Raw genomic sequence first — 17,292 nt, forward strand, 5'->3', positions numbered from 1 at the left:
AATCTAGGTCAACAGAGGGCAGCGTCGCCAGCGCCACTGCTGCGTCTGACACCCTAATCGATTCCAGGTCAGATTTTGCGCATATGCCTTAATAGCACTGCAAAACTAGCATTCTATGCAGAGCTACGAACGAATAGCATTGTAGGAACATCTCATATCGATCGTGGAATTGAAAATAAACGAATGATGTAAATAAAAACCTTGTACTGTCCGTCTGCGGTTCTATTATCGTCCTTAACGGGTGCGACGGTGGCGACACGGTATGAGTCGGAGCGGCCATGCTGGAAACACAACTAGGGGCTAGACACATTCTACGAGGCGGCCCCTACGGACCATGCAGCCTTACACTAAGTGAAGTGAATGACAATGGTAATAGCGACATCGCGTGACTCTTATTATTCTATACTTTATTTTTAATTTAACCAGTGGTTAGTGTTATGTTGCTCAGAATCACGCGATATCGATAACAAATATAGACAATCGAAATGTTTACTGTAACAATGCAGATTAATGACGTAATAATTTAGATCAAGACATTTCGATATATCTATTAAACATGAAAATGGTTTGAACGTAGGCAAATACAAAGATAAAACATTCAATGATAGGCATAGGTTTTTCCGTGTAGTAATGTAGTTTGACCTAAACTGCAATATGTTTTTGCGGCATATTGTGTAAAGCATAATACAGCGATACAATGGTCGGGCTGGCATTGTGCAGACGGCAACGGGGGCGTGACCTTGACGCGTGGTCCTGGGCCCAGCCGCTCAATGACGCTCAATTGCTCTGAACTAGTTGCGTGTGAATCTAGCCGCAGCAGAGGAAATGTATCGTCACATTATTCTCCCATGGTCACTACGTCACTATTTAATTGCACTCGCATCATCCGTGTGTAGTTGAGTGGGAAGATTTGCGCAAGTTTCAATTATATGATTTCTACTAATTATAACTTTATCAGATTTGCATTTGTTACTATTATAGCAAAAACAAATGCTAACTAGATGTGTAAAATAACGTACCATTTTTGTAATTACTTCTGTATTCTTTTTTAAGGTTAAATTTTCGTATTTAGTCTCCGATTGACTCTAGAAACTACTACATGTATTTTTAATTTAGATTAGTTACAGTTTTAATTTGCAATGCATGCGGGAGACGCGAACACGATCACATGTTGGTGCAATAGCGATGTGATTGTTCGCGCCGCGGCCGTAATGTCACTGCGGCTAAATGCGTCCGCGGTGCCGTAAACAGCCGGCCGCCCTCGATAATTGATGAACGTTTCCATGGCGGACCTCATTAAAACCGCGCCCTGAATTCACATGAAGGTTACAGCGGTGTAGTACGCGCAATTTTCATCAAATTTAACCACCGCAATTTAATAAAAAGCCCTTGAGCGCATTTAATTATTCATTCTGGGTCAACCACGACACCAATCGTATTCAGTTAGATACTATGAAAGGTCTAAACAGACAAAGGATTGAAATGTTCATTAAATGAAAAGGGTGCTTCACACGAGCGGCGAAGACGAGCGTTATAGCGAGGGCGCTGCGTGCTCGGCCGAGTTACGTAAGCAGGTGGGAGCACGCATGCGCAGTGCGGCCCAACCCCCGAGCTACCCTCGACATAAATAGCTAAACGACAAGGTTGCCACCCCGGGGCCTAGCGACCGCATTCTGTAATCTCTTCAAAGGTTAAACCGGAATAAATGATGGAGAATTGAAACCAGTTCGAATGAGAAAAGTTCTCACATAGAGAAACATCCAGTATAGAGGGAATAAAGAGACTGTTAAATGGGTACAATAAGGGTTAGGCCATTTTATCCCCTACTATCGTTATGTTTCTCGCATCAAATACGATTCAACTTTATTACTATTATACAATTCGAATTGTGGAGCAATTAAAATCTTTTAGATCTAGACATAACGCATACTGCCAATTGAGATACGCAAGTCGTTAGCATGTGTGCTGGTGATCGAAAATTCATTGCCACGGCCACTATACTGCTTTATACCGAAAATTTGTCGTTACTATCGTAGTAGTGGGTGAATGAGACAATTATTTTTGTCCGACTGATGACGTCACTGAGATGAGTTAAAACGAAAGCTGTGCCAAAATCTGAAGAGAAATCTCACGTGCGTTTGTTATTGCCACCCGGCGACTCTTGTCCTAATTGGCTTTGCATCGAACTACGTTACGAAGAATGTTGGACTTTTATTTTTTATCATTATGTAATAGGAAATCTTTGTTGTGAATTACTTAATGTAAAGGAATTTCAATGCAAGTTTCTCCTCTCTAGTATTATAAGATGCATTTTTTTCTTAAATCTCATTGAGTGTAATTGAACTTGCCGATAAGAGGTTGTGGAAAACATAAAGCTATTATTGTTTTTATATTCGATAATAAATGTTGGTAATTGGTTATAATTACCTCAAAATTACGCGATAAACTTTATGCAGAATATAAAATGAGAATAATAAATAATAAAACGTATCAAATTTTACAACAATTAATTAAGGACAACTCGTGTTTTTAACATTCACGATATCACGTCATTGAAAATTATGTTTATAAGACTTGACTATATTTAAATTGGAAACGTTAAACAATTTTTGTTATGTAACAAGTCATCATAAGATTTTATACGATGATGCATCAGATCTTTGTAAAGAAACCTATACAGTGTTACTTGGTAACTTGTTACTTCTGAATTCAATTCTAAGTTCATAAATTTTCTTCACATTATTTTGTAACTCATGTTTTAACTATTCATTAAATGGTGAAAATTACTATACCAAACTTGTGAATTTAAACACATTGAGTTAATATAGAAAAAAATTAAGACTTAACTTTATAAAATTAAGCGACAAATATTTAATAAACCATCGTGGGCTTTAATGATTCAACTTCTTTCCTCTTTGTAAAATATCGCTTCAAATAATGGCAGTGGGAAATAACTATTAAATTTTAACATGAAATCGCGAGTTGGGTATTTGAAAATTTTCGGATAAGTAACACTACGTAACTGCCCAAGGACCCACGGCCGCGTCTAGCAACATAATTGGTGCGTGCGCGCTATCGTCATAAAGGATAAAGGAAATACTCCAATAGAGCGACGGCACTCTATGCGATTTAAATGACATAATGACGAGGCAATTTTCTAATAAACCTTCAGTGCTCTTATAGTTCTCGGGCGAGCTACGGCGACGCTCCCACTAGCCGCGACCCGTTAGCGCTTCCTTCGGACACCTTGCGCCCGCGAGACCCCACCTCATCTGACCTATTTGTATCACCGACGCATATGCCCCACGAAATCAAAACTAAAATCCATTTGGCTACTCGATTATGATTTTTAAAAGATGTTACTATATTATTTAAATTATTATTGGATTGCTTCTTAATTTGAAACTAAAAACTTTTGGAAAATGTTGAAGCGAACACTGAATAATTACAAGTACACAATTCTTGAAGTTCTTTGTTATAAAATATTGCGGAATACTATTCGTTTAAAACTTAAAGGCTTTCAAAAATGTATTAAACAGTAAGAAGGAACGGCTGACGTGGTATGAGAGGGCCTTACATCGGATGTCCCTCTCGCCGCAAGATCGATACGGACAGTTACGCAACCAGGTCGGCGCCGTCTCCCGAAAAGCCTTTTTTCCATTTTTTTTTAAACGTATGACAATTAAACTAAAGATATTAAACTACGCCATAATCGCTTTGCACAAATACATAAATGATATGGATCGAACAAAACACCGATTCGTGCTAATATGAGTTTCATGAAGTAAGAGAACAAAGGAAATCGTGCAATGGGACGGCTACGAGACAATCACAATGACCATGCTTCAGGTTCGCAAGCACTGGATCCGGCAGCAAGTGCCGCAGCGGGCGGTAGGGCGCGGGTCCGGTTCTCACTCACTGTCAGCATGCACGCACACCAACTCTCACTGGGCGACAGCTGCCGCTTCGCTACAAAGGCATACAAGCACTACTTAAGCAACACTTGCACTCACCTCGCCCATTTTCTTAAGTCTTTATAGTAAAGGCGGATAAAAAGAGCGAGCCGCCTCTCCGAGTCGTGTACGTTGGTCGACGGTGCGGGATGGACTGGTGCTAGTTCTGCAACAACGGGGGGGACTTTACGACTTCCTCCTTCCGACGGAAAAACTTAAAAGGTGTGCGCTTTCACGTCGCCTTATCGCACGGCACCGGGACTATGTCATCGTGGTACGGTACTCGAACCCGGTGTAAGATAGCACGGGTGTTTAGGGCGCGACGTTCGGCGGCCTGCTCCGGGCGGCGACTGACGAAGGGGCCTGAGCGTATCGAGCCGATGGTTCGCTGACGTCACACTGCGTCACGACGCCAGCGCCGCCACCGGCGACGCGCGCAGTCGCGCCAGCGCCCTCTGCCCGCCCGCCCTGCACCCCGGGCCCGCCGCCGCCCATCCGCGCCGCGCGCAACCTGCCACAACCACTACGGCGGCGCCCAACTATCGCAAACTGCCTAACCCAAGATGGTATCTACTAAACGAATGCCGAATTTCACAAGTATTTGCTAATATTAATCCTATACCTGAAAACGGCATTTATATACACTTTATGTGTAATAACTACAATCGCATCGAATATACATTTTTATAAATATTATGTACTTCAGTGAGCGGTAGGCAGTCTCAATGGCGCGCCCTGCCCTATTTTGTACTGTATATCTGCAGACGTTTGCAGATGGCCTAATGCGTTTACCTGCTCACTGTAATCGAGGCATTATCATAAAATATACATTAGGTTTCTGTTTGAAGTTGGAATCGGTACCGATGCTTGTATTAATATTAGATTCATTTTCAGTTTAGCTATATAAACACCACGTAAATATCTTATATTGAGTGAATACATTTCGCACCAATTTTATTCTTAACTCCATTACATAATATGCGAAGAATACTGAAAGTGTACGTAATAATTGCTAACCTTTCAATGGCTAACAAACATCTCCATAAAATATTAAAAGTTACAGCAATTTTACAGTTACAGTTACAGTTTTGTAATTCCGACTTTATAACGTTCATGCCCAGATTAGCTAAATTTGTTATTTGTACCTTAGCTTCACAAGAATTAAACCTCAATGTAATTAACATCAATATTAGCTAGAGGAATATATACCACAAACCACTAGTCACTCAAAATAGTCGTTCCAAATGATAACCACAAGTTAACAAGCACTCACTCCGTTGCGTGCCAATCTATTTTTATAAAATCGATAAAGTTAATTACCGACAATGTATGCCGTTCATTAGACTGTTCACGAGTAATGGCTCAATACAATTTAGTGCACGAGTAAAATATACCGCACGCACGAACCATCATTACCGGCACAGATATTAAATATAATTTACCATCGGCAAGTTGCCATTAATTTTACTAAAAAAAATAGTTAAAAACCCCCATCACTAATATAAGTATATTTTTCTCTATTCATTGTGTGTAACTTGAAATTTTTAGTCATAATAATTTAAACAAAACACTCATTAATTCGAAATATTAACAAAAACAAAACTTAAACCGCCACCAATCGAGTAAATAAAGATCGCGTGGTTTATTACTTACACAAATTAGGTAATCGTTTGAATGTTACACGACGTAATTTATTACGGGCGTTGGACGAAGCGGAATTTCCGAAAGACTAAGCTCGAACTGCTAGATATTAATTTCCGGCACTCAACGCCGTCCACCCTGCTTTAATTAAGTCACAGTGGCTGCTTACACCACGCTAACTTAACTGCTTGAAAGTTTATTCGTCAAGTAAAGAATAATTTAAGTGACATTTCAGACACTTAAATAAATAATTATAATAAAATGTACCACGGACAGTGTGAAAAACTGAAATCATCAATTAAAAAAGCTTTAATTTTTACTAATAATTGCTTTCGAGTGTCCTATAGTTTTTGAAACTAGTAAGTCGTAAAAAATTTCATTGTATATTTATTAAAAAATGTAGCATTACGAAAACAAAATAAATGTAAAGGTGTAGACAGAGCGGCGACATTTGATTCGCAATTTCCTCCGGCACGCCCCGAGGGTTGCAGAACGCAATAAAACTCAAAGGTGCATACTTTTCAATTTGCAACGTCAGCGAAGCTTCGCAAAAGGAACGTTTATTTTTCATTTGGCCGCTCCTCGACACGCGGGTGTTTTTCCCAACCATTGTATCGCTTGATTTATCACCCGAGTCTCGACTTATAATGAACAAGTTGGTAACATGGCTAGATTTATGAAATAATTTTTTGCTAACGAAAAGTTAACCCTGCGAACATAAAAGTATTTGCATTTCCAAAGTATACTAATTAGCAAAAACTGCGACATATTTCACAGTTTTAGAGTTTTAACGTTTTCTGATTGATTTTAATACGTTCAGTTTTACCGACTCGTTTAGCGAGATCATTTACAAAAAAATCAGAGTGGCATGATACGCGTTTTTCTCTAAAAAAAATTAGTATTTCTTTGGTAATTTCCAAAGTCTGAATAAAATGCAATATAAGGTGACATATTTTTGAAATAGTGGAATTAAAGGTAACATCTTCGTATATAAAAATATATTCTGCCAACTATATTACCCTAATGGATTATCGCATTAGTGTATTGTAGGCTGACTACTTAGACGTAGGTATGAGTAATGACAAAAAAGTTCTTAGTAATAGTTCACATATCAGCCTTTGACAATGGCATTATTATCATTATCTGTAACTAAGCTGTAAGAAATTACTATAAAAATGAATTTGACGACTGCTAACTAAATATAACATAAGTACAAAATTTCAAACATTAAAACCATTAATAAATATTGTATACCACAAGCATTAATTTAATTAGATAAAAAATTTGAAAGAAATTTGATATCGCTAAACATTAGAGGAATAAAAACGAATAATTAGTTTTTACAATATTTTAAAGCAAATTGCGTTTAAATTTTAAATGGAAGTTACTGGTCCCTGGGAAATATGGCAATCAATATCATTGCAATATGTCAGGGTGGGGAAAACTATAGAGTACGCATGCACCGATGCCGGGGTGTTTCCCCGCGCATAGGTCAGTAACTGCGCCTCCAACCATCTTACCCTACTTTGCACTAGTATTCAATTTAAACTTCAAATCTTCATTTAAACTCAAAAAAAAGTATGTCCATAAGAAAAATCATTAACACGATTTATAAAAGAAAATAATAATTAGGGTTAAATTAAATACGAGTTATTTTAAAAGGCGCTTGTTACTTGTGAAAAACTGTAAAAAATGAACTGACATAGGTCATTACGTGTGCTGAAATGTGACAATTTTATGTCAAATTTTGTGCAAACATTTTCCCCACTTTACCTCACGGACGTTCCTGACCTAGTGGTGCCGGGGGCTTTTCGAGTGTCATTCGGGACCTGACCTGAAAACAGAGGGGCGCTATCCCATCCAAACCCTCGACAGTTTATGTCCGTGCTCGAGTAACAAACGGACAGAAACTTCCAGCATTATGTAATCAAAATTGCAAACAGCTTCATTCGAGTAATAAAACCTCCTTAGTCATAACCATCATAACCATTATAAAAAATATTGGTAACAGTATGTTATATCAATAGAGTCTCAGTAGTAATCGACATTGATTTTCTAGATATTCAAATCCGGTATTATAAATTAATTTTCCGGATCGAATTTGTGGGTTCGAATATTATATCTTGCGAAAAAGTAGCTAAGAATATTTTCTCTGTTCAATTAGAAATTTACGAGCGCAATTTTTGATGACGTTGTTTTCAATTTCTTTGTTACGTCCAATTTGCGTCAAAACAATGGATAACTCACTTTAAATTTTCATCATGGCGTCGGCAAAAGCAAGGAGTGGCGACAAAACTTTCCGATCAGATGTCAAAGTTCACCCCCCTTATGCAAGGCGGATGTTTCTACAGATAGAGGATGATAATAGAACGTAGTCGTCAGTATTGTATTATATAAGTCATTAGTACAAGAGATGGAGCAACGTTTCCATAAAGGATCGGCTGATATGAAAATTCGTCGTAGCGAACTCTGGGAGGCGGGGGTTGCGAGGAGGCGCTGTAGAGTCGGGGCATGGGGTGGGTAGTTCGGAGCCTCTATTTGGGTCACCCCGGGCGTCATTCCCCGCGATCGATAGCAGTACCGGCGCGCGCCGTTCTATCCTCCACCGTCGCCGCGCCGCGCCGCCTGGTTACCTAACGTGTCTAGCGCACTGCCCCATCGCTATTATTTTGTGAGCACAAATAAAGAATTATTGACATGTATAACCCTGCATTATAAGAAAGTCTACGAGACACATGTGTAAGCCGTTTAGAAATAGAAGCCGGCACAGACGGCTTGAGACGATTCCCATAGTCTGAATGTTACCTAATGATATCGCAATTACGCAATACAGAGCAAAACAATTCACTTGCTGTTATCATTTTTACTTCTGTATTTTAAAAATGGATGAACGACTAGAAGTCGACTTACTAAACAGAAGTTCTGAAAAAGTTCGGTAACGATCTTCAAAGAATAAAATGTCGCTAAAGTGGCGTTTTATTTCATTTTCATCTGTTCCTTTAAAATGCTTTATCGATCATATGGACGACATACAATACCCTAACTTTTTTCAGTCATGTCCAAATGTTCGAAATAAGCTTACGTAAATAATAAGAATGGTAAAGTTAAGTATAGTAGTTAAACGTTAACGTAAATATTCAGCGGAATAAATCTGAAAATACCCTCAAACTGACGATTTAAAAATTACAAGGGGTCCATAAAGAGGCTTACCGAGCCGAGGGCTCTGAAGTGGGAAAATAAATATTATGAGGCGGACGGGGCGGGAATGCTAAACAGCCGGCCCTCATGCCGTAACTAAATTGGGTCCGCGTGCGGAATGACTGATTACGTCACGTATCTAGGTGCTTTATACAATCCGTTACTGGGGATCAGTGAGTACTAAGTACATTCCGTTACAATCCAAACCTGTCCATAGAAAAAACCTACTTTGTATTTAAGACCTTTCACTATGTAAAGGGTGATTAAAAACTCCCTACATATAACTGTTTCATTGTTTCACGCTTAAATGTTTAATCGGAAGAGATCTCTATAAGCGAATTGACAAGAACGACCTACGCTAAAGTACGAATAAAGAACAAAGGCAATATCTAGAGAATCTTACTACTAGACTTAAGAAGTGCTCTAGACTGTGTTGCCTCATTAGAAAAAGAATAGACATTTTTACGTATAGAATAGGTTATAACCCGAGAAAGCTTAGATGTTTAAATTGCAATATAGTTAAGTATTCAATTATGTATTATATAATGGATACATTTAAGATAATTTTGGTCTGAGATATATATTAAACGTACTTAATTTTGAAACATTAAACGAAACATTCTATATCTTTAGAACATAGTTTTCTGATTTCAATCCAGATATGATGATATATTTTTTAATGCATAGTTCATTCATATTTACGAGATAGGAAATAGTTAGAGAAGTCCCAGACAGAATACGTATTTGCATTTAAACTGGACCCAGTTTGGATAACTTTGTACTGAGCAGGGGCCCAACAGGAAAGTTTCTAGATAGAGAATAATTGAATATTTTATTCAATTCACATACCTTTATACAATTTAATGGAAATATTATTCAGGCCGTATTAAAAAAAGAGCTACGCGGAAAGATAGTGTCATAAATAACTGTGTTTTGGCAAGAACCTACACAAACTTCATGTCCAGTAAAAAAAAATTTTTAAAATGAAGCTACCAAAATTTTGGAAATCATTACAAAAATTATAGCACTGATTTCAAAAGTCTGAATATTTATAATTCATCGGACCGCTTCTCTTAAGTAGTTAATCTTCTTAGGTTGGCAACACAACATATAACTGAGGGCACTGCATGATGACCTTGGGTCGCGAAAATATTTGAATAGCGTAATTACAAGAATATTATCTCTATATACTAAAACACGCGGTAACTTCATATTACTTGTAACGTCGCATTCAGAATACACAATTTAACCAAAACCTCAGCCATATCGTAGACGTTGTTTATTATTAGTAACCACTTCAGAGGCGTAGTAAATCATCTATTGTTAGTTATAAAACCTAGACCGCAATACGCTTATGTACAGTCTATAGCAGAAATAACCCGGAGCGTTGAAATAGAAGCTAAACGTATAAGGTGACGCGGAACGCTCAACCATCGTTGCCAAAACGTGCCTATAAAATATCTAAGCATATTGAAATTATAATGCAACACATCGTAACGTTTGAAACTATATACCAGGTACGGCCTACTTACAAGAGTAAAGTATTTTACGCAATGTGTAAGTGTTAAAGATTTAAAAAGAAGAGTTATCTATTGTGAAACAACAGAGAGCCCAAAAGTTGCAATAACATGACCAAATTAATAGACTACTCCTAAAGCGCCTGTTTTGTAATCTTTAGAAATATATGATAAACAGAAGTGAACGACCTGCAAGAGATTGTTACAATGTATTCAAATCAATGTGTCTACAACTGATATGTGTAGTGTCGTGCCTTGCGGTAAATCTTCATCGTAATCGTAAGACCTGAATTACAATATAGAGATCCCTGTTGTTCTCTTTATAAAAAATAGAGACAGCAATAATGTTACGACATCTGAAATTCCTTACAAAATACACAACAGATTAAAAAGAAATCTCGTGCCAGCTTGCACGTGCCGTTGAAATACAAATTATACAACACATTTATAAAGATGTGTAACGAATTTCCTTCTCATGTCGAGAATAATCAATTTGTAAACATCAGAAACAATACTTAAAATAATGAGAAATACGTACACACAAACGGTGAAAATAAACGAAATAGTTCTTTGTAATGATATTGTTACAATTAGTGAAACAAACCACATAAAAAGATTTAGATTCAAATGGCCTTAAAATCGAACAATTTTCATACATTTATCTCACACAAATCTGGATACTCTAAATTAGGGCAATTAAATATTTCCATCATAAAAAATTCCATACGTTTTTGTAAAAACAATGTTCCAAAAAACTAAATATTTTCACAACAAATTTCAGCATTAAAATTTCCAACTGAAATTTGAATGCACGGCATTAAATACACCGTAAAAACTTCAAACAGACTACAAAAGAGAAAAAAAGGTAGAACATATATTCAGTTGAAAATAGGCTTGCCGAAAACCGTGCGCCATACATAAATCTAGAACAGGCACCTGCGAAAAGAGGCCTTCGTTGAATTGTCTCTTGGAATTATTTTTTATAAACAGACCAATTTGGGAAATACCGAGTTTGTAATTGAAAAAGGGTTTTGTAATTAAATTTAATTCCTTGGCGGCTCAGGTGCCTTTCCTTTACTTAGTTACATTTTGAATCTCTGTAAAATATTTATCCGTTTTGACAGCATAATTTAAAATTGGTATCAAAGTCGCTTTAATCTTGATTCTTCATTTTTATTTAGGGTCCCCTAAGATTGTTTAAATACGTTCCAAATTGCCTGACGAAAATACTTTTTATGCGAAGTCTTAGTAGGATAGTTGAATCTTTTAACTAATGTGGCATTTATTAACAAAATGCCGACTAATAAATTTCCATTGAATTTATTTTGAGTATCATAATTTATACATATATTTCGGCTTAATATTATCTAAAAATAGAGAAAATACCAAGGCATTTATGCTATGGCCGCATTTCATTTATAAATATAGAAATATCTACAAACTTTCAAGAACATTTCTTTCAGCGTAGCTATCTGTGAACGTTATCGAATGTCTCAAGGTTGGTACTCGTCCCTTAAATGTTACTGCAAAATATAAATCAGCTTTAAAGGTCGGAGTTCAGGGAATCGTCTGATAGATCAAAGTTACGGATACGCTGAAATAACGATATATTACATATTGTTGGCACAGACTTGCTAAATTTAAATAAATAATTTAAATTGAAGTACAAAGCACACACCAGATATTATGTTAAAATCAATTTACGTAACTTATGAATATATAACACGAAATCGAAGTCTTCATTATAAATTGAGATACTTTGATAAAAGAGATGTATTTTATTTACAACTAGCTTTCGCCAGCGACTCCGTCCGCATGGAATTTAAAAAAAAATAAAAGAGAGCTGCCTACATATGTGTTCTTCCAGACTATCCTGAACGTCTATGCCAAATTTCATTGAAATCCCTTTAGCCGTTTAGGCAACAAACATCTATCTATCCATCGAAACTTTCGCATTTATATTATAAGTAAGAAGTAAGATGAACTATTTGTACAGCCTAAGATTGAATGAAATGGGTACCTAGTACTTTTATTGTTCCATCTCATTTGACTAAAGGTATAATTATAAAACATGTGGAGATTATTTCCTGATAGTTCCTATCCATTAACGTCGCTCTAGTAAATGATATTATCCACAAATACAAACACACCTATGTATGCATACTCTGGGTGGAAGTCACGAAAAAACAATAGTACGTGCGTAAATAGCAGCGCCATTTGCTGGGTAAATTCTAACACTCTTGTTCTTCCTACTCATAAATAGCTTGATTAAACTTCTACCCTACTTCCAATATTAGTACGGTTAGAAATGTTTCATAAAATTGTATAGTTGTTATTTAACGTAGTAATATGTAGGCGTTTAAATTAGAGCTCTTCTCATACAATCTTTTTTTTATTATTCAACATTTATTTTCTATTTTTACAGACGTGAAATTAGACTTTAGATTTAGACAATAGTGTATAGTTTTATTGTTACTTTTCCATATGGGTCAAAAAATTCCTAGATACCGCATTATGAGGATAAATAACTTTATTCAATACTAGCTGTCGCCCGCGATTCCTTCCGCGTGCAATAAAAAAAAAAACAAAAGTATGTAGCCTATGTGTTCTTCCAGACTATTCTCTACATCGATACCAAATTTCATCGAAATCCGTTCGTCCGTTTTTGCTACAAACTCTAACAAATATCCATCCATCCATCCATCTACCCATCTAAACTTTCGAATTTATAATATTAGTAAGTATGAAGTATGAAGTATGATGAAACAAAATATTAATATTTCAAGGACGATTTTTATACGAACTTTGATCTTCAGAATGTTCTAGATCCGTTCGTACATTTCCATGATGTATGTAGATCGATTGTGAATATGAATAGAAAAAACTGGGGTAAGTATGTTGTAAACAGTTGGATTTAGTTGGTCGGTACGCCGGAGACTGCCGCCTCTAACCGCTTCGAATGGGTTGAGGCTAGCGGAATAACCAGCAATCGCTCAATTCTATTTCATTCTAAATAACATTTAATTAAAATAAAAGCGTATTAAGTATACAAAATTAGGCATTGCGTTTTTCTTTCTAGATAAGTCTAGAAGGTACGTAAGATAATCCCTATATCTGAATCAAGCTGTGAATGCTATATTTATCTGTTATCTTACTAATATTATAAATGCGAAAGTTTAGATGGATGGATGTTTGTTAGAGTTTGTAGTCTAAACGGCTAAACAAATCTGGATGAAAATTGGCATAGATGTAGAGCATAGTCTGGAAGAACACATCTCTACTATCTTTTATTTTTTTTAATACCTCGCGAACGGAGTCGCGGGCGAAAGCTAGTACGTCATAAAAAACGTAGGTAAAGTTTCACAGGTAACGCGACCCTAGACAGGATGAAATGACATAACATCCGACCTTTCGTATTTTATCGTATTACGTCGGATATGAGCAGATGAAGACGAATGAGGTCTTAGGTTACTTACAATGTTTTATCGTAGCATAGCCTAAAGATTAATTATTGTGGTGAACTATACAACAGCAGCATTCATTTAAGTAAAGGTAAGAGCATTTTAAGAAAAGCAACAAAATAAATTCGTGCTATGAAAACAAATTAATATTCTAAAAGGACTTTTTATTTTAACAAAAACTTTACTTTTAATTTACCAAGATTTACCTTTAGAAAGTCAAAAGAAAGAAAATTTATCCTGGGACTGTTATTTCGAATAGAAGTGATCCAGTAAAAGTTTTTGTCCCGACTTTACAATCTATTCTCCCGTTATAAGAACGTCTAAAAAGAGAGTCAATACCCTTGTCAAAGTGAGCAATCTACTACACCCGTAGTGTTAAAGAGGAACGCGAACATTCGTTAACGTCATGACAATCCACTTTTACCCTATTCAATAAAAAGCACAATGCAGATTTTAAAATCACAAGACGACGTAACACAATATTATTTTAATTTCTAACCGAATACAGTGAAGACAAGATTAGAAATTTGTCCACAGACATTGACTTAGAATAGATGATGAAAAATTTGATTTTTTTATAATAAAACTAGTTGTTAAAGATAGATGCTGACATCAAGTAGATGCCCAGACATCACATTCTCAGTGTACACATTATTAGTACGCTTAATATTAGTCCAGTTATAAGTGTAAGATATAAAATTCATATTTCATTCAACAGTTCCCAAATCAAATCTTCTAAGTTTTCACCTTTTACTTATATCTCGTAGAATTCTTAGGCAATGTGAAAATTTCAGTCTTATCCTCATTTCCTGAATATTCGACGCAGGAATAACATCGTTATCTTGCTTCAGTCGGGTGGAGAGGAGATTAAATAAGCCAGCGTAGCGACTCAATTACCCAACACTCAACTTTCAATATTAAATTTGACTTTCATAAATCGAAGTTTGAGCAGGATTCGAGAACTTTTACAATTCCTCGCTCGAACTATTTCATTGAAAATACATAGTTCGTTCGACGTCATTAAAATCTTTTGTAAAGTGCTCATTTTAGTTCCTTTATTAAAGAACTGCATTTTGTGGAAAATAATCACGAGTATGAATCATGTTTCTAGCTCTATTTTTTCTAAATAAGATAGATTAGTTTGATAAATAACGCATATGAAGTATCGAATTACATTTGTATGAAGGCAAATGCCGTACTTAATAAGCAGGTATCGTAGTGACAAAACAATCACGCGTAGCAAACAATTATGAACTATCGATATTTGGTTTAAAGAAAATTTATAGAACTTAGCTAAAATTATTATTTACTTATTAACTAATTTAAGGGATTGTTCTAGTATTGAATATATTGTAGATATTATAGCGATTACAATAACAGTTTTTTACTTTAATCCATAGGTTATAACTATGAATCAATCGATTCAACTTCCATAAGAATAAAAATCGAAAATAGAAAAAAATGTCTGTGTGTGTCTTTTACCTAACCCGTCCCTAATAAATTGCCAATGACTTGTCAAATTAATCTATCTTATTTAGACAAACTATAATTACGAATATGAAGCGTAAATCTGACATGGGGTTCTGAAATTATTTTAATATATTTTAGAATATCACTTTACCTTAACAACCGCACTTAGCTGGACTGTAATCACATGGTGTAACAACGGCTATGACGTCACAGCGTACAAATAGAGTACTAGTGAGCGATTTATTGACACTTGACTTTGCGACACATATACCCATTGCCCTTAATTCCTCGCATAAACAATCGGTCGTGATTAAATCCTGCACTATACAAAGGCCAAGTTTATATAACAATAGTATATATCAAATTGTGATGTTGGTTAAATAAAACCACTTGAATTTGGAAACAATCCTTACAATGTTTAAATGTAAATTACACGCGTATCTTATATTAGCTATCAACGGAGGATAGGAAGAGTATTTCTCTTATAAAGTAAATGTTTTTTAATAAAGATGGGCTAATATAGCAAATCAAAAATCGGCAATACTCTGTGCCAACTTACTAAAATAACAGCTATTAAATAATCTAAGATTATTAAATCTCGCTGTTTTCTTTCTTTAAATTTAGCGCAGTTTCTTTTAAAACTAGCCAATTTCTCGCAAAATCGGAGCGAGTCGAAAGCTTTTAGTGGAAGAGCTGCCAAAGCAAGCGAGAAAAATGTTTTACGATCGATCTGAGCTGTTGTGTTGCTGACTCTTGGCGTTTTTCAAGAGAATTTACTGAAGTAACAATATTAACTAACAGAGGAATATGTTTTTTCGTTGTTTTTTAAGTTAAACTACTTGTATAGTATCAAATTCATTAACGGTTCATAGAGAATTAGAAGTATCACTCACTATTTCGTATATCTACCCTAAAGAGCTGACTCTACTACTCTTAATTTGTGCACTGTACCCTTTGTGGAAGAGAATTGAACATCAGGATTCAAAAGGAAAAGCATTCATTGTAGTCCTATTTAAATGTTACTCTAAAAGAAACACCCGCTGCTGACCCTACTTAGACCCAACGTCATAAAAGTCTCTTGCAAATAATGGACACGGTGGAATAGCAACTTACGTAGAGCCGTTATTACTAGCCGTAATTTTAACAAGCGCATCTATTAGTTGCAGTATTACCTAAGCGTAAAACATTTCAGTCAATGAAATTATTATAGAGTAAACAGTGCACGAAATGAATATAAACAGACGTCATGGCCGCTCGTTTTCGTTGCTGAATCACTCCCTCTTATACGAAGGTGAATACGAAGGAAGTTTATTAGATTATGTAAAGGCAGATAAGATTTATCGTTCCTCGGAACAGACTAAAAATTGCACGCGTCACTACATCCAATATGTATGAAAAGTGTCTGTAGCTAGGCAAATAGTAAATCATGCCCTCGAAATATATTCTCAGCGGCTTTCAACCATGACGTATTAACATGGGCTTTCGTTTGACGCGCTCATATTTATTCACACGTTGGGTTGAAAGAACATCCATCAGAATCTTCTGGAAGCTGCTAAAAGCATATGCAATCAATTTTAAAATCGTTTTGGGTTTTTTTCTAATAGAGACAGTGTGCAAACTGCGATTGCGCCCTCTTGTGTCTTAGGCTACGACTAACTTTGAATGCGCCAGAGTAATATTGTTAACCTACCTAAGACGAATCTGTGAATATTTAAAGCACAAAAAAGTCCATCTAAATACCTATTTAGTTTACCTTGTTATCAAAGGTACAATACAAATACAAACAAAGCAATACCACAAACATGAGCAATGGCCGACTGAAGCCAATCAGTTGCAAGTAATATGAGATAACCACTAGCTTGAGAGTCAAGGGAGTGATATCCGAGTGCGGTTGTTGGTTAATTTAAAGCCAATTAGAACTTGTAGTTGGAAACGACATATACGAGGGTAAATGAAAAAAATCTTGGAATCAATATTAAAAAATGCAAAGATTTAAATAATAATATTTTATTTTTCTACATAATCTCCCTCCAATGCAATGCATTTAGAATA

General features: G+C 35.9%; 1 protein-coding gene across 5 annotated transcripts in view; it reads right to left on the reverse strand.

Annotated features, from left to right (window-relative positions):
* Nucleotides 1-17,292, reverse strand: part of LOC106103840 (sodium/potassium-transporting ATPase subunit alpha) — a 50,174-nt gene that overhangs the window by 11,976 nt on the left and 20,906 nt on the right. For 2 of the 5 annotated variants that reach the window (XM_013283743.1, XM_013283744.1), the window contains exon 2: nt 201-281. In XM_013283743.1, the coding sequence (XP_013139197.1) occupies nt 201-281 (81 nt within the window). Of the gene's footprint in view, nt 1-200; nt 282-4,013; nt 4,294-17,292 lie in introns of those variants that run through there. The other 3 variants (XM_013283745.1, XM_013283746.1, XM_013283747.1) reach the window with 3 other exon arrangements.

The sequence above is a fragment of the Papilio polytes genome, unplaced genomic scaffold (genome assembly GCF_000836215.1).
Source record: "Papilio polytes unplaced genomic scaffold, Ppol_1.0 DF823700.1, whole genome shotgun sequence".
Classification (NCBI taxonomy): domain Eukaryota; kingdom Metazoa; phylum Arthropoda; class Insecta; order Lepidoptera; family Papilionidae; genus Papilio; species Papilio polytes.